General features: G+C 46.8%; 1 protein-coding gene across 1 annotated transcript in view; it reads left to right on the forward strand.

The window, feature by feature from the left end:
• Positions 1-18,159, forward strand: part of LANCL3 (LanC like family member 3) — a 108,176-nt gene that overhangs the window by 70,226 nt on the left and 19,791 nt on the right. The window contains exon 2 of the mRNA XM_047765753.1: positions 16,979-17,102. Within this exon, the coding sequence (XP_047621709.1) occupies positions 16,979-17,102 (124 nt within the window). The remainder of the gene's footprint in view (positions 1-16,978; positions 17,103-18,159) is intronic.

The raw sequence follows: 18,159 nt of genomic DNA on the forward strand, positions 1-18,159 counted from the left end.
AATCATAGGGTATCGATGTGAAATGTCCTGGGTTTTGATAATTACACTTAGGTAAGGAAGTGTCCTTGTTGATAAGTAACAGGCACTGACGTGTTTCAAGGTAAAGAGGCATCATGTCTGCAACTCACTCTAAAAATTCCTCCTCCCAAAATAAGCCATGACAAAGCAAATGTGACAAATTGTTAACTAAAGGCGACTACAGTAAATGATACAGGGGACATTTTGTAGCATTCTCATGACCCTTTGGAAATCTATGCTACACATTTACAAAAATAAAATGAAGAGAGGGGCTTATTCGCAGAATACGGGGGCACCTCAGAAGTAAATGAAGAGATGTAAGACTCAGGGCAGCGTGGGGACCACAGGAGCTCCAAGTGAAGACTTGTAGCCAACAGAGCAACCTCTGACCTTGGTAATAGAAATCTGGAAAACTGGAACAAGCAAGGGTTTTTAAGGTCCTTTATTTTTTAGATTTTTTTTAAAATTAAAGTTTAGTTGATTTACGACGTTGTGCTAATTTCTATACAGCGCATTCAGCCACACACGTATGTATACACACATATATACATATATATACACACTAGTTGTGTTCGTTAACTGCTGAGCCATGAAGGGAGCTCCTATACACATTTTTTTTTATTTTTTTTGTTTTTTGTCTTTTTAGGGCTGCGCCCATGGCATGTGGAGGTTCCCAGGCTAGGGGTCGAATCAGAGCTGTAGCCGCCGGCCTACACCACAGCTCACTGCAAGATCCTTAACCCACTGAGCGAGGCCAGGGATTGAACCCGCATCCTCATGGATGCTAGTTGGGTTTGTTAACCACTGAGCCATGACAGAAACTCCCCTATATACATTTTTAATATTCTTTTCCATCATGGTCTGTCCTAGGAGATTGGATATAGTCCCTGGTGCTATACTTAAGGTCCTTTAATATCTCCATTTCTTGGATAAAAACACTGAGATCCAGACAGCAAAATGACTTGTCCAGGGCATCACAGATGATTCACTCAGTTTCCAACTGTAGACTTTTAGAATTCCTTTTCAAGAGTTTCCGTTGTGGCTCAGCAGGTAAAGAACCCAACATAGTGTCCGGGAGGATGCGGGTTCCGGGTTCCATGAATGGCCTCGATCAGCGGGTTAAGGATCCTGCATTGCCGTGAGCTGCGGTGTAGGTCGCAGACTCAGCTCGGATCCGGTGTGGCTGTGGCTGTGGTGTAGGCCGGCGGCTACAGCTCTGATTTGACCCTTAGCCTGGGAACCTCCATATCCTGGGGGTGTGGCCCAAACAAACAAACAAACAAGCCTTCCTTTTCATATTGGTTTATAAATGGATCCCCAGAGTTTGTTCTTTTGCTTCCACTTTGAAGTTAGGATATGAGTTGAAGTAAGAAGATTAACATAAGCATATGCAGTCACAGGAATCTGTGTTCTATGAACAATTATCTAAACAAGATCCCCCCATGATTAACGTGGTTCTCCCCCAATTTCATCATTCAATGTATACAAGATCGACTATTTTCACATAAAAAGCAGTGTAGATGGTCTTTGAATGCAATTTTATTTATATGTGAAAATCAACCAGAAGATTTTAATTTACCTCGTGGGTAGGTACATCCTGTCCTGTACGGTGGCCTTTTTCTCACCTCATGGAATACCTCGCCTGTCAGTCGAAAGGTAACGCTAATCTACACGTGATGCTGAGCAATACCGCTCGTGATTGGGAGAGACGGATTGCTGACCATTTAGAAAACATGATATGAGGCACGTAGGGATGCTGAGGAGCCGTCTAGTCCTGCCCATTCCTTTGAAATGTGAGCCTGCCCGCAATTGGCTCCTCACTCTCCCCTCCACTCCTGCACCTGTTTCACACTAAGGAACGGATTTAAAACGGAGCCGTATCTATTTGCGTATATTGAAATAAGTATCTTTGCGATCACTTCTGAAATGGCAGTATAATTAGGGAAAGTGGAGGTCCTTTAATCATGCTTCCTGTAATCCTCTGTGGTCTGTTGGTGTGGAAAGACATTTGTGTAGCGCTTGAACTGGGAGCCAACAAACCCGCCTTGACCAGTTACCTCCAAGACAGCCATTGAGAGAGCATGCAAATCCTAGCCAAAGGCTCCTGGGGGGTGGAGTGCAGAATTGAATCTATAATGGCTTAGAGTGTGGGGAGAAGCAAGGGATTAAAAAAGGAGAATGAAGCGTTCAGATATGATCCTGAATGGCTACCCTAAGTTTTTCAGAGAATGTGGATTCCCGTAGTTCTTGCAGTGCCAGACACGTGTCTGTTGCCCACCAGATGGCCATTTTCCACGTTGTCCTTACGAACAGAAGCCTAATCTTGTTTGGCATAACAGTGTTCTCGGATAATTACTGGGTGTTCTAACCTCTCTGTCAGGGTGGCTGTGTCAAACAGCCCCAGCTAATGACATGTCACTAGACGTCTGCTCGGGAGTTTGGGGAAACCTTTCGCTTTCCTGATAAAAGAAAGAAAACGGACAAGACTGGTGCTGCCCTTCCCGTTTCTTCCTGACTTGAATATAAATATGGCACTTGGCAATACAGCAGCCATTTTGTGCCACCATGAGGGAGGGAAAGGAGCGAGAATTGTGACATCCTGGCTCTGACATCATAAGCCAGTAAGCAGTATGGACAGTCAGCCGCTTCTCGACTTTTTGTTAGGTGAGGAAAAAAAAACCCTTTTATTTGATTAGGCCACTGGAAGTCAGACTTTCTAGTAGTTTGCAGGTGCAGTAGACCCTTTGGGGGAAGTCTGCCTAGCTCAGAGTAGCCCCTGTTCTTCGTAAATACCATCCCGCTCCCTCTCTGGGTGGATTTTTGCACACTGATTGATGCATTGGGGGTAAATGCACCTGCCTTATGATGAGCCTCTCAGATTCTCTCTCAGGAATTCAAAATTAGGCTTCACTGGTTTCAGTTGATCCTGAAGTGTGACTAAACCTGAGGGACCTTATGAAACTTGAGAGCTGGTGTGTATTATGGTGTGACACAGGTCACCTTCAGTCATAGAGAAGCAGAGAAAATGGGTCTATAGAAAGCGAACGAGAGAGGCAGGGACCAGGGTCACCAGGCGAGAGAAACTGCCTGTGGTCTGGCAGCTCACTGGGTTCAAGTGTGAGTCCCTTCTCAGGCCTGGCTGCCCTCAGATCCCAGGAGCTGCTCTTAGCTTCCTTCCACAGAACCAGGCAGCCCCGCGTGATGAGCAGGGTTGTGCCCTGCACAAGGACACCTGGCCGAAAGGGCAAGGGACGTGAAGGCAGCCTCAGCATTTTGATCGCTAGGCCTTGGCCTGGGGCTGCAGCAGCCCGGAGGTGACGTGCAGGTGTATGCAGTTCATCTGCTCAGAAAGGGGCCCACCTCTATTATTATTATTATTATTATTTCACACAAGACTTGGGAAGGCCCTTCTGCAAGAAACCTAGTAAAGTTGGTCTCTTCCAACCAAAGGACCTTGACATTCAAACAAAATTTATTAATGAGCAGCGAGACCATTGTTCTTTCATTTGAGAGAGACGCTGTTGAATAACTTGACTTATTTTGCTACTGAAAATTGAAGTGTAGTTTACCGATAGCAAAATGTACGGACTTTAGGTGCATAGTTCAATGATGTCACTGTGTGACTCATATATTCATTACCCAGATTAAGAAAAAGAACACTTCCATCATCCCACGCAGTCCCTTTGTCCCAGTTAGTACCACTTGCTACACACACACACACACACACACACACACACACACACACACACGCGCGCGCGCGCGCGCGCACACACAGGATACAGGAGGTAACCACTCATGTGACCTCTGTCGCTGTAGTTCGATTTTGCCTCTTCTTGAACTTCATCTAAATGGGATCATATAACAAGCAGTGTTTTGTGGCCAGGTCCTTAGCTTGACGTGTTCGTGAGATCCATCCCTGTTGTCGTATGTATCCGTGATTTGTTCTCCATATGGTTGAGTAGGGCTCCATTGTGTGAATATTCCAGATTTATTCATCCATTCTCCTGTCAATGACCATTTAAGATGTTTCCAGGTTATATATAAAAAAAAGCTTATGAATAAACTCTGAGGATTGAAGCTGCTGTGGATATTCTTATACAAGTGGACCCTAGGTACTTCTCTGCCTTGGATGCCGATATTCTGTCGTACAAATCCAAATGATTCACCTTTCACAGTAGATCTCTCTTATCTCACAGGCATTTATCACTTGGGTAAATTTTGTCTGGAGTTGTTCCCTCATCGTGTAATTAGGAGACCTTATTTTGTAAGTGCCTCTTCATAACTAATGATATATTTATTTTTATAGTAGATTATAAAAAATTATATATCTAGGAGTTCCCGCCATGGCGCAGTGGTTAACGAATCCGACTAGGAACCACGAGGTTGCGGGTTCGATCCCTGGCCTTGCTCCGTGGGTTAAGGATCTGGTGTTGCTGTGGCTGTGATGTAGGCCGGTGGCTACAGCTCTGATTCGACCCCTAGCCTCGGAACCTCCATATACTGCGGGAATGGCCCAAGAAATGGCAAAAAGACAAAAAAAAATTATATATATATTTATATTGATTTACAGTGTTCTGTCATTTTCTGCTGTATAGCAAAGTGATCCTGCCATACACATATATACATTCTTTGTCTCACCTTATCCTCCATTCTGTGCCATCACAAGTGACTAGATATAGTTCCCTGGGCTGTCCAGCAGGATCTCATTGCTTCTCCACCCCAAATGCAATAGTTTGCATCGACTCACCCCAAACCCCAAGTCCATCCCCCTTCCCCCCCCTTGGCCACCACCAGTCTGTTCTCTATGTCCATGAGTTTGTTTCTTTTCTGTGGAAAGGTTCATTTGTGCCATATATTAGTTTCCAGATATAAGTGATATCATATGGTGTTTGTCTTTCTCTTTCTGACTTACTAATTATGTATTTAATGTATCTCCGCCTTTACATATTAAACACGGGGCTGCTCTCTCAGTATCACAGGGATACACACTTTTGAAAAACTGGTAAATGGTCAGTAGTATTTTGTGTCACAGCCAATGAAGCATATTTACAGAGGCAGTACCCGGCATTAAGTTATAATTAAGAGTTGACTCTGTGACCAGCAATAAAAACAGCAAAACTTACGTGAACCGCATAAGAATAAGCTGAGTTCCTTGTTCCAACCACCTGTGCTATTTGCAATACTAAATAGTGCTGGATTTGCAATGCAAAGCCCTATACAGCAAGGTCTGTGTCCCAGTATCATGAGTGGAGCTTTTTCAAAAAGACGAATGCCCAGTCCTGCCCCCTCTAAAATCTTGGTCTAGAGTGGGACCTCCGTTTTTAAACCTTTCCAGGTAATTATCCGCTGTGGCAACTGGCCAGTCGGCCATTTCCTTCCTATGTCCATCCTAATAATTCTGGTGATGACCCTCAGTTGAGCACTGGCGCCTGTGAATGGATTTCATCTCCTGCTAAAATTTCCCCAGGCAACATGAGACGAGGCACACAATTTACTTAACATTGATTTCTTTGGGAAGACAGCGCCATTAAAATAATAACAAATTATGGACGGTGGCTGAAATAGACATATTGGGCATCATAAAATATGGAGCACAGCAGGCATCGATTCAGGCTAGCGTGTCATCCCCACAGTGGCAGGGATCTTCCTCTCTTTTGTGGACCGACGTTCTCCTGGTGAGCATAGTAGGGCTCGAGATTTACAGATGAGCCTGGTATAAGACAAGGACCTCCGTTACTCACTTACGGGCTATGAATCCTGCTTCGCGTAGCACTGGTTGTATATCCCCGTGGCTCAGCCCAGGCTTTGTAAGGACCAGGACGAAGCCTCCCCAGCCGCGCTCATTGCACGGCAACCACTTGGAACTTGCAGAAGCTGGAACCTAAGGAAGCGGCTTTGGGGAGCTCCTGGTGTTCAACGGAGTAAAGGTGTCCCCTCACTTCGCGCTTCTCTTCTTCTGCAGCCACAGATGAGCCGGCTCCTCCTGAGATTCTCTGCTCCTCCTCCTCCTTCCCCTAGGCTGGAAATGAACATTGAAAGCCGCCACAGTGATGCTTTTGTTCATCGCGGCTGCCTGGTCCCCAGTCAAGGGGGCGGGCTGGCAATGCCCTTCAGCCCTCCCGCATGCCCGGGTCACCCCAAATCTCCTTTTTTGATGTGTTGGTTAGATAGAAAGTGATTCCCTCAGAATCACATAACCTAGCTCTCCTAAAGATCCCTGGCTAGGACTGTTCCCAAAAGACACCAGAAAACCACAAACCAGAATCATTGTGAGTACCTGAAAGCCCAGCGTCATCCTACCAAAACGACTTTGGACACGATCACACAGTGGATTCCCTACAGTACCCCAGGGATTCCAAGGGGAGGAAGGAAAGTTAGAGACATATATTTATTTCATTTCATTTTTCGTGGCCACGCCAGGAATCGAACCCAGGCCACAGCCATGACAACGCCAGATCCTTAACTGCAAGGCCACCAGGGAACTCCCTAGACACATATTTATAAACCATCATGAACCAGAAAGGTCTTGGGAAGTCATTTGGTCAGCTACCAATTTTTTTTTTTTTTTTGTCTTTTTGCCATTTCCTGGGCCGCTCTCATGGCATATGGAAGTTCCCAGGCTAGGGGTCAAATAGGAACTGTAGCCGCCAGCCTACACCAGAGCCACAGCAACATGAGATCCGAGCCACATCTGCGACCTACACCACAGCTCACGGCAATGCTGGATCCTTAACCCACTGAGCAAGGCCAGGGATTGAACCCGCAACCTCATGGTTCCTAGTCGGATTCGTTAACCACTGCGCCACGATGGGAACTCCGAGCTACCTCATTTTGTAGAAGACTGTGAAGGCAGAGAGGTTGAATCACTTGCTCAGGGTCGTATAATGACACAGCCAGACATTCCAAATTTCCCAACCGTGGTCACCCAACCCGCCCCCTCCCCCTGCCCCAGCTTTAGGTTTTCTTTTGCAGGCAGCGAAGGTACTGTTCGTGGCTTTAGCATCCCTTGGGCCCAAGGAACACATTTATTCCAATGCATTTTAAGGTATTGGAGAAGAAAAGAAGACAAAAACATCTATGCCGTTGGAAAGAATCTCTGCCTTCTTGCCCCCATTTCTGACCTTCAGGGCACCCATCGTCCCCAGAGGCGCTTGGCAAAGCGCATGGCAAAGAAACCTTTTCAGCTTACTCTGTCAAAACGATCTAGGTGAAAGAGGTATTGAGCCTTAAAATGTCACAGATGGCTCGGATATTGTTCTTCTAAGACCATTTTCGTGAATAGCTCTCTCAAGTGACAGGGTAGATAGTACATAATACAGTCACTTAAGGTGAGGTGACAGCGGTTCCTGGTAAAGAAGGTGATTGCTTCACAGCACTTGTTGCTGAGGCTCCCACAAGTCTCCTCTCTGTCTTCGCAAATCGACTTGGAGGATCTGAGGATCTGCTCTTCTGATGGCAGATTGGAGCGTGTCCCTTGTCCCTGCCCTGGAATGGGATAAGTGGAAGGAGTAGGGAGGTCACTCACGACAGTGGCAGCTAGGTGATAGTGGGGTTGCCAGGCTTTGCCTCTGGGCTCTAGGATAGCACTTAACAAGAAAAATCAATCACAGCCTTGTGAGTACAGCCAGAACTGCAAACTGCATTTGAATTCGTCCACGCAGGCAGACAGCCTCACTTTAAAGAGCTCCGGAGCTAGAGGTTTCTGTGGAAACAGAGGAAGATGTGGGCAAAAATTGCTTTCCCCGGAAACGAATGCTTACAGTGCTATTAGGTTGGCACTTTATGGCTGCCCAGTTGGTGTGAATTTGTAACTCAATGAACAGTGACTTTAAAAAAGGAAATAACTGGAGTTCCCGTCGTGGCTCAGTGGTTAATGAATCCGACTAGGAACCACGAGGTTGCGGGTTCAATCCCTGGCCTTGCTCAGTGGGTTAAGGATCTGGCATTGCCGTGAGCTGTGGTGTAGGTTGCAGACGCGGCTCAGATCCTACGTTGCTGTGGCTGTGGTGTAGGCCAGCAGCTACAGCTCTGATTCGACCCCTAGCCTGGGAACCTCCATATGCCGCAGGAGCGGCCCGAGAAAAGGCAAAAAAAAAAAAAGACAAATAAATAAATAAGGAAATAACTTATCTCTTTATAACAAGAGTCTAGAGATAGGTGGTCCTGGTGGTGATACAGATGCCCAATGATGTCCACAAGGATATTTCTCTTCTGTCATTCTTTGCATGTTAACGTTTTCATCCCTCATACTCATTGCCTCAGGATGCAAAATGGCTGCTGCAGCTCCCGGCCTCACATAAACACGCAAGGTGCCAAAAAGAGGAAAGGCAGGTAACAGCCAAGTCTGTCCATTTTATTTCCATTTATCACGAAACCAAAAGCTTTCCGAGATGCTCCCGCCTCAGCAGCTTCCCTATTGATCAAAATGAGGTCACATAGCCAACTCTAGCTGCCAGGAAGGCTGAGAATGGAGTATCTGGCCAGAGACAATAGATTAACATGATGGGCTGAGGCTGATAATCACTCTCACCTAGCGCTAACCACAATTGTCAGCCTAATACAATTGAGATCCAGTTAGCAAGGACTAAGGGGAGAATGGATGCTGACTGGCTAACTCATAGCATAAGCCATAGATGTGTAATCAGAATTGACCTTTCCACATCGGAAAGGCGTTTACAGCTGATTCTACTCGACAGCTCATCTCTACATTCCTATGATTCCTAGCAGTGCCTTGCACCCAGAAAGCACTTGAAAAATGTCTGTTGAACCGTGGCTTGAGAAGACTGCAGTGACCTGGTCCCTCAACAGGGGCCTAGGAGAGGGTCTGAGGTGAAATGGTCAGTTACGCATTGGGCCTTAATAACGCAGTCATTCACTCTGGAAGCCTCAGGAGCCAGAGATGGTGGATAGTCAAATGCCAAGAGGCTAAGAGAACTTCGGGTTCCCTAAGCTTCCTACTAGGAAGAACGTACACAAGGGAATACGCATCTGGATAAAATAAAGTGCCTAGAATAGAGGACGAGTTAAACAGGCACTATAATCTCATTGCGAAGGACTTTTTGCCAGGCCTGTAAGAAACGAAACCACCCAAACATACTACCCTGTCCAGATCCCAGAATCAGTGCCTAGATAAATATATATATAGATTTGCAAAGGGTGGCCATAAAGTGTTGAATCACAAAATGGCAAAATCCTATGGCTGAAAGGCCCGATAAAGACCCCCTCCAGGGGATGTGCTTGGGCTGTGGGATGGAAATCCTGTGAAATCAGATTGTTATGATCATTATACAACTACAGATGTGATAAATTCATTTGAGTAATAAAAAAAAATTTAAAAAAAGACCCCCTCCACCTAATTCCTTGTTTTTTTTCAGGTGAGGGCCAGAAAGGTTACGTGATAGTTACACAGCTAGTGACAGAGACTTGTCTAGAAACCAGATAAACTTGAGAGGTATTTTTGAAAGACCAAAGCAATGTGATGTAGGGCTAGTCAGACAGTGCAAGGCCCAAAGTGGAGTGATGAGCAAAGAACAGTAAATAAGCAGACGGGAAGAGCCATCCGTTACTAGTTTATGAATCCTGAGTTACCACAACTTAGGGGTGCAAGCTGATCCTTGGGTCGAGGATGGGGGCGGGAAGTGAGCAACAGTAGGGTTATTTTATGAGCAAGATTCGGAGCACAGACCTGCAAGGCCTGTGGTGCTGAAGGGAGGGACTGAGTCACCACTGGATTGGGATGTCTATTTCAACCGTAGTTTACATGCCGGGCGCCTGTGCCTTATAGCAGGAATTGTGCTCCGTGTCTTACACGGAATCCTCACAGCATGGGGTAAAACCAGTGAGGTAGGCAGGTTTATAATTGATACTTTTTACAAATGAGTTAACTGAGGCTTAGAGAGGAACAGTAACTCACCCAAGTCCATACTGCTAGAAAGTGGGGAAGCGAATTCTCAAACTGGACCACACTCTGGAATCACCTGGAACATATGCATAAATACTGACGCCTGGGTCGCACCCCCAGCGAGGCTGATATCATTGATTTGGGGTGTGGTCAGGGCACTGGGAATTTTGAAATCTCCCTAGGTGATGGCAGTGTACAAGTGGGCAGCCAGACGTTGGAAACTGCTTTTTTTTTTTTTTTTTAAATGTCTCATCATCACCTGAGGAGGTAGGTGGGGCCAATTACTGTGATCCCCATTTTGTAAGAAAGCAAGCTCCGGCTCTGAGACACTCATTGTCTTGCAGGAAACAGAATGAAATCATCTAGTGACACTTGGTGCAGCCCGGGTTACCAGCTACTTGTAATAAATCCTGAAAGCCAACAGTCAGTCTGCAAGAATGGGGTAAAACCTGTTTTCCTTTTCTGGTTTCTAGCGTTTTCTTGGCTTGGGTTTCTGGACACGAGACGGGAAAAGAAGCAAGTTCTCTCAGAGTGCCTGGGACCATATGTTTTATAACTGAAATTCCCTGCTGAATCCCTTTAATGATTGGAAGATAATCATGAACTAGAGCAGCGCGCCTGCCATTCCTCCAGCATAATCATGGTTCAGGGGCATCAGGAAATCCCGATGGAAGGGACTTGCTCATTCTGTACCAGCCCTCGTGCCACTTTTGGAGCCTAATTAAGAAAATAACCAACCTGGCCACACTGGCTACGAGAGCTCCCTACGGGGGTTTACAGATGTGGCCACGTTCTCCCTACACACAGCAAGCACACTGGAAGAGAATTTCCCGTTGTCGCCACTTCTCTTTTCTTGGTAACCTGGTCATTGAAATTACGGTGTACAGTATTCCTGCCAGGTGCTCCCTCTTGCTGCCTTGCACACCTACAGTTCCTTGAATCTAAGGTCTCACCCTTCCCAGGAGAAACTCTCTGCAGCAACCAGCCTCTTTGCCCCCGTAATCCTTTGCCATTTCAGGTGTGGTCCATGGACCAGCAGCAGCAGCAGCACCTGGGGGGAGCTTGTTAGACATGTAGAATCCTGGTCCCATCAAAGCTCTACTGAATCAGAATCTGTATTTTTAACAAGAGCACCAGGTGACTTGTGTGCACATGGCAGTTGGAGGAGCATTGTCCTAATACCCAGGGTTTCTGTCACCATCCCACCACTTAAAATGCCCTCTCGTCACCCCCCCCCCACGCCACTACTTTCATTTATCCACTTCCAAATTGTCCTTTTTTTTTCCCCCCAAATTATCCTTCAAAGCTTAGCTTGGAGTTCCGACATAGTTGGGACTATCCCGACGTAGTTTCTGTGAGGATACGGGTTCGATGCCTGGCCTCGCTCAGTGAGTAAAGGATCCAGTGTTGCCACAAGCTATGGTGTGGGTTGTAGATGCAGCTCAGATCTGGCCTTGCTGTGGCTGTGGCGTAGGCTCCAATTCGACCCCTAGCCCAGGAACTTCCTTCTATATGTCGCAAGGGAGGCTGCTAAAAGGAAAGAAAAAAAAAAAAAAAAAAAAGCTTAGCTCCTGTCCCTCTCCCTCTGCGAAGCCCTTAATATCTACTCCCTCCACCTGACCCCCATAAGTCATGACTTAGAATTTAAACAAATGCTAAACAGTTCATTATTTAAATGATTCAGATGTTAACTTAAGTCTGTTTATTAAGATTATAGCTTCTCTCAAAGTGCCTGGCACAGGCTCTGCCCATAATATGACTTGACTGATTCATCAAGGTCTGTCTCCTATTTGAAAACGTTCCCTTAGCAAAGCAGCTCCCATGAGTTTTTGCCTTCCCAGCACCTGAAGGAAATCTCCACGGCTCCAGAGATGTCCCGGAGGCCTGGCTCTTGCCTGTAACCTAGGGGGTTCCCACCGAATCAAAGCCCCCAAGAGGCAGCAAAAGTAAAAATCGAAAATATTTGTTTCAATTGACTTTGTACCCCCAAATGTTCCTCAATTTAAATTTGGACTGGGAATTCGATAGAAAAATTTACTTTGGGGTGTGGGATGCTCATCTGCTCCACCGTGGTGCCCCCAGGAAACTTGGGATTGTCTCTGGCTGTCTTGATGTCAACAGCATCTCTTACTGGCCCCAGATCCTGAGGCAAGAGCTGCATCTTTGAGGCTACCATCTCCCCAAATTCCAGGTGGGAGGGGGGCACACATCCTATCTATATAGGTCCCCAAAGCTTTCCACGGCATTACAGGATCTCCCCAAATGCTTAGCGCAAGGGGGTGTAGCTAGGAAAGCAGGAACTCCACCCTGACCTTCAACTTTCTGGTGTCCGTTCCATGTCACCTCTTTCCACCTTCAGCAGCTCTGTCTCCATTCTGACTCCACCTCTCCTCCAAGTCTGTTGTTTAGATTATCAACTTTAGGTGCTAAATACTCAGGTTCTAACAATCCCAAAGCCTTTTTTCCTCAAAGCTGTTATCCCCATGGTCATCAGAAGTCATTTTGATGGGCGTTGGTCATCAAATGGCTTCTTTCTTTCTCCCAGCAGAAGCTTCTGCTACCCCTGGAATGGTGGGGCAAAGGAGAGGGGTGAAATAAATTGCTGGAGGAAAACACCTAAGTTCATGTCAGATTCTGGCTCTGTTGCATGTATGTCTGGCACAATCTTGGAGGGAGCTGCATTCTTTCTAGATAGGCAGTCACATACGCAGGGCTTTTTTGGATTCTCGCTTGCTACTGTTGGCTGGCCTTGATATTAAGCTAGCAAAGACGGTCACTTCAGAGGGCCTGTGGGCGGAAGGCTAACCCTGGAGAGGGGTCGGTGAAGGAGGCCAGCTTTCTGCGGCCTGGCCCATTTTAGTCATTTCCGTAACAAAGGTCACCTCTCCTTGGCAGGGAGGTGGTTCCATCAGAGCGTGACCTTTAGGTGGGGCCAAGAGACAAAGCTCGGGCTTTATTGCTTTTTCATCTCTTCACAGTCAGAGCCCAGCCCCATGGGAACGTTTCACAACAAACACTTCAGTTTGGGGAGCAGCAAAGGGAATCAGTTAAACTAATGAAACTCTTTACACCAAACCACCATCGATGGGCTGGGTTTGTATTTCTGAGATATCTGTTTACTTCAATTCAGTGTCAAAAAAAAAAAAAAGGCAAAGAACCAAATCCATCCATGATACCCCCACATGCATAACTTTATGTGTTACAACTACAGGAGAGGGGAATTTTTTTTTTTTTTTACTTTTTATTGAAGTATAGTTGATTTACAATGTCCTGTTAATTTCTACTGTTCAGCAAAGTGACTCAGTTATCACACGTATACATTCCTTTTCATGTTCTTTTTCCATCACGGTCTATTACCGGATATTGACTGTAGTTCCCTGCGCTCTGCCGTCGGACCTTGCTGTCTATCTGGGTTTCTTTTGATCAAGGCTGAGTGGGCAGGAAGCCCCTCCCTCCCATCCGCAGCCACTCTCCGGCGGCCCCCCCGCCCAGTGGAAATGCCATTTTCTCATTCACAAGGCCTCACTCAGAGTGTTTCAGAAGCATGGAGGCCAGCCTCCTGGAGGTGCTTGTGCGCATGCGCCGGTTCCCCGGGTACCCGGAGCCAGCAGCCAAATGACAGCGCGTGCAGCAGCCCTTCCCCCACGCCTCCTCGCCTTTCTTCCTCTCCTCCTGTTTGTTGGTGGGGGCGGTGAGACCAGCACCCTCTCCCTCGGTGCCCCCCTCCACACCCTTTTCGTGGGCACTGTTTTCGCTTTTTCTTCGCCCATCAATAAGCCAAGGGTAGGTCTTGTCTGTTCCCAGAGATAAAGAACTGCACGCATAACTGGTCTTTATCCAGCCCAGCAAGCGCCGTTTCTCTTTGTTTTTCACAGTGTTGCAGCTTGATAAGAGGAACCCACCCAGACATGATGCATGGCTGGGGAGGCTTTGAAATAGTTTATAAACTCATTCTGTATTCTGAGCTGTGGCCTAGGGATGGAAAGAGAGCGAGGACACGAATAAATGGGCCACCGAGGAAAGAATAATCAATCCAGTTTTCAAGTATGGGGCACACAAGGCTTGAATATACATACTTGAATAGGGAGAATTTTAGTTAATGGAAATGATGAGCACGTACCCTGAAAATTCAATGGCCTTTTCCTGTCACAAAAACTGCCTCTGACCAGTAGCGGCAGACAGGACCTCTCAGGGAATTATGAGATCTCACCTCTCAGGGAGGTGAGATCTGTTAAGTTCATGCCATTTGAGGCTCTTGGCAGGTTTCTGAGAACGGGCCAGGGGGGAGGAGGGGTTGAAACGACACTGATGATGCGAGGTATGAAGTACAGTAAGGCTAAATGTACGATTTCGTTGGCACAGAGACAGTAAGATGTTTTTAAGAGCAACTGAAATTTGGGTAGCAATTTCAATGCTCACAGAGGAGGACGTCCTTTAGGAGAATAGTGCTGCTCAGCCAAGGAGCGACCCAAGGCTGAGCCCTGCAATGACAGTGACAGCGGGCAGGCGTGGAAAGATGGGGTCTTCAGGAATTTGAAGCCGAAAGGAGGAGGCAACCCGAGAGGCAGAGACAGGTGGCTAATAAAAGGGACATTTAAGTTGAAAGCCAGGGCATAATTGTTGCTGAGCAACCAAACAGAAAATGAGGAGATGGGGTGAAGCTGATGTGTTGCATACTCTGCGTTACTGTATCTTTCCACCCCTGGGCTCATGAACGTCAGTTCCTCTATTGTAGACTTTTGTCCATGTCTGTCTCCAGCACTGGGCAGTAAGTTTCCTTCAGGGAGAAAATGTGTTCCGGGCTTTCTAGAATTTTCCCTACAATGCCTAATGCAGGGCCTCCCTGGAATACCAGCTCAGTAATGTTTTTTTTTTGTTTTTTGGTTTTTTTTGTCTTTTGTCTTTTTGTTGTTGTTGTTGTTGCTATTTCTTGGGCCGCTCCCGCGGCATATGGAGGTTCCCAGGCTAGGGGTTGAATCGGAGCTGGAGCCACCGGCCTACGCCAGAGCCACAGCAACGCGGGATCCGAGCCTCGTCTGCAACCTACACCACAGCTCACGGCAACGCCGGATCGTTAACCCACTGAGCAAGGGCAGGGACCGAACCCGCAACCTCATGGTTCCTAGTCGGATTCGTTAACCACGGAGCCACGATGGGAACTCCTCAGTAATGTTAATGGGCAGAATTAGTTAACGACTTCCTTTTCCTCTTCACGTAATTATTTTTCCAAATCCAATGCTGGATTTGAAGAGGCCAAACCCTGGACTATATCTTGCCATTCTAATGTTGGGTAAATCAGAGGGGCGAGTTCTGACTTAAGAAGTCGTCAGTTATTTCAAAAGGAATTGGCAAGTCTAATAACAGATATCAGGTAGGAACATTTGATGTATGAGTCTTCAAAGAAAGGCTAACCCCCCAGAGATTGTTCCTTGATCCCAGATTCATTCAGTCAGGCCAAGGCTGAACTTTAGGTGAGGTTTTGTTGGTTGGTTGGTTGGTTGGTTGGTTTTTTTGTTTTGTTTTGTTTTTTTGGTTACTCTGACTAGTACTTGTCTTATGGAGGTCTGCCATTTTGGAAAGTTGGCTTCATGAGAATAGAGGTCTTGTCATCTTGTTCACTGTCACATCTCCAGCATCTAGAACAGGCTTTCCTGGTGTATAGGAAGGGCTTCAGAAATAATTGCAGAAGGAAGGAGAAGAGGGAGGGAGGGGTGAGGAAGGGAAAGGGGGGGGGCGCTGCTTTTCACGCCAGTCAGTACACCTGGCATTTACTCTTCAGTTCCCGAAGGTGCCCTCAGGCTCGGTGTTAGGAACCAAGGATCCCAAAATGATGAAATGCCACCGTCTTTCCATCTTATTAGGTAGCAGAGAGAGAGAACACACTAGGTGGCACATACTGTGCCAGTCACGGTTATTTGAGGAGTGTGCCAAAGGCAGCATGTAATCTGCCTTGAGGAAGAGCGGGAAGCAGAGAACGTGGCAGACCTGAACCGAATCCGCATAAACGCAATGATGCTTTTGTAGGCTTGAGACCATTTTCATCTCTGGGGTCCTAAAACTGCCTGTGGGTTGATTGAATAAAATATGGGAGACGGCAAGTCATTGCCTTTGCGCCATTCTCTATTCAGGGTCATTTTGATGTTGAGAGTTATTTGGCCCTGGAACTTACTGGACTTTGGTTTCCCTCAGGGACTGCAGAAGGCTCCAGCTAGTCTGTCATGCAGCTGCTTGTCACAGAATTGTGGCTTTATAGGCACAGTCTAAATGACACAAATTAAAGACCCATTGTCTGGGCGAGACCCGTGCCTTACAGCAGGACTAACAGCTCTGTTGAGCACGATCATTGCTTAGGAGCAGCCTTTGTTCTTTTCTGAGCCACTTCTTGTTCCTGTGACAAGGATGAAAAACAGCTGTAAGGTGGTCTTTGCCTGTTATAAAAGCCTGTATCGATAAAGATGTGTATTTCCCATCAAAACAGCACGTTTTCTGAAGAGGGGAGAAAAACTTGACAACAAAGAATCAGTAGTTTTAAAAAAAAAGATATTGAGAGGCTCCAGCACCACCTCAGGTTGGGGATGGAAGGGGGGAGGGGGCGGAGGAGGGGACATTTTTAAAAACGAAGGGAAACAAGTTATGGCGGGCTAAGCTTATTTACAAATCAGAAAGGGGTTTGGAAGAATATGCTGATGGACTTTTTAAGCAAGAAAATCCGGAGTTCCCGTCGTGGCGCAGTGGTTAACGAATCCGACTAGGAACCATGAGGTTGCGGGTTCGGTCCCTGCCCTTGCTCAGTGGGTTAACGATCCGGCGTTGCCGTGAGCTGTGGTGTATGTAGGTTGCAGACGCGGCTCGGATCCCGCGTTGCTGTGGCTCTGGCGTAGGCCGGTGGCTACAGCTCCGATTGGACCCCTAGCCTGGGAACCTCCATATGCCGCGGGAGCGGCCCAAGAAATAGCAACAACAACAACAAAAAGACAAAAAAAAAAAAAAAGAAAATCCAGTGTCTGAGGAATAATGAGGATCCTGGCTTGACTCGTGCTTCTTGATTTCCTCACTCAGGTGTTGACGCCAGCACAGATCAAATCAATTTGCCAGGCGATTCTGGACTCCGGGAAGCAGTATGCCATGAAAAAGAGGAAACCATTCCCTCTGATGTATTCTTACTATGGAACCGAATACTTGGGTGAGTGAACACGTTGGCAGAGGCCTGGGGGATGAAGGGAGTCTCTGGTATCGGTGGCGGCTAAAGACTGGGAGATTTTGCTTTTGAGGTCAGTCGTCACTATTGCTTTCTCTGGGAGCACTTTAAAAGGCCATTTAAAACCAAATGTTGATAGATACTACAAATCACAATTCCATATGTCTTCAGAGTCTCCCTCTCAGAAATGGAGCTATTTTAACAATGAGTTTCACTAAAGACTAAAATCCGTATTCTAAGAGTTCCCACTGTGGCACAGTGGGTTAAGAATCCAATTGCAGCAGCTTGGGTCACTGCGGAGGTGTGGGTTCAGTCCCCAGCACAGTGGGTTAAAGGATCAGGCATTGCCGCAGCTGTGACCTATGCCACAGCTGCGGCTTGGATTCAACCCCTGGTCCGAGAATTTACATACGCCACAGGTGTGGCCATAAAAAAACAAACAAAAAATAAAATCCTTTTTCTAGATTGTGAATTTATTGGCCTCATTTTGCTGAAAGTTTGTGAGCTGCTTCTGCACTCACTGCCAGTATTACTCTCCTTATAACTCTGCACAGGGAAACGGGGAAACAGGCCTCAGCCAGCGACATTTTCAGATTTTGAATATCAGTGGCTTAATAACAGAATCTAAATCACAATGGCTACTTTTCCTTATTTTTCTATTTTTTTGGCCATGCCCAAGGCATGTAGAAGTTCCCAGGCCAGTGATCAAACCTGCACCACAGCCGTGACCCGAGCCATAGCAGTGCCTGTGCCAGATCCTTAACCACTAGGCCACCAGGGAACTCCCACAAGGGCTACTTTTGAGACACAAGGCATGTGACGGGAAAGTTAGTTACTCCCCTTTGGAATCCCTCCATGGCTCCCCATCACTCCGTGCAAGCATGACTTGCAAGGCCCTTTGTAGCTCGCCTGCCTCCTTCTCCAAACTCAGGCTTTCTCTCTACCTTCCCTGGTTCTGTCCGGCTTAGTGCCCAGCAAGCAAAGTGTTCTCATGCTTTTGCAACCTTTGTGCCTGTTCCTTTTGCCTAGCTTGCCTGGCTTC

The sequence above is a fragment of the Phacochoerus africanus genome, chromosome X (genome assembly GCF_016906955.1).
Source record: "Phacochoerus africanus isolate WHEZ1 chromosome X, ROS_Pafr_v1, whole genome shotgun sequence".
Lineage (NCBI taxonomy): Eukaryota > Metazoa > Chordata > Mammalia > Artiodactyla > Suidae > Phacochoerus > Phacochoerus africanus.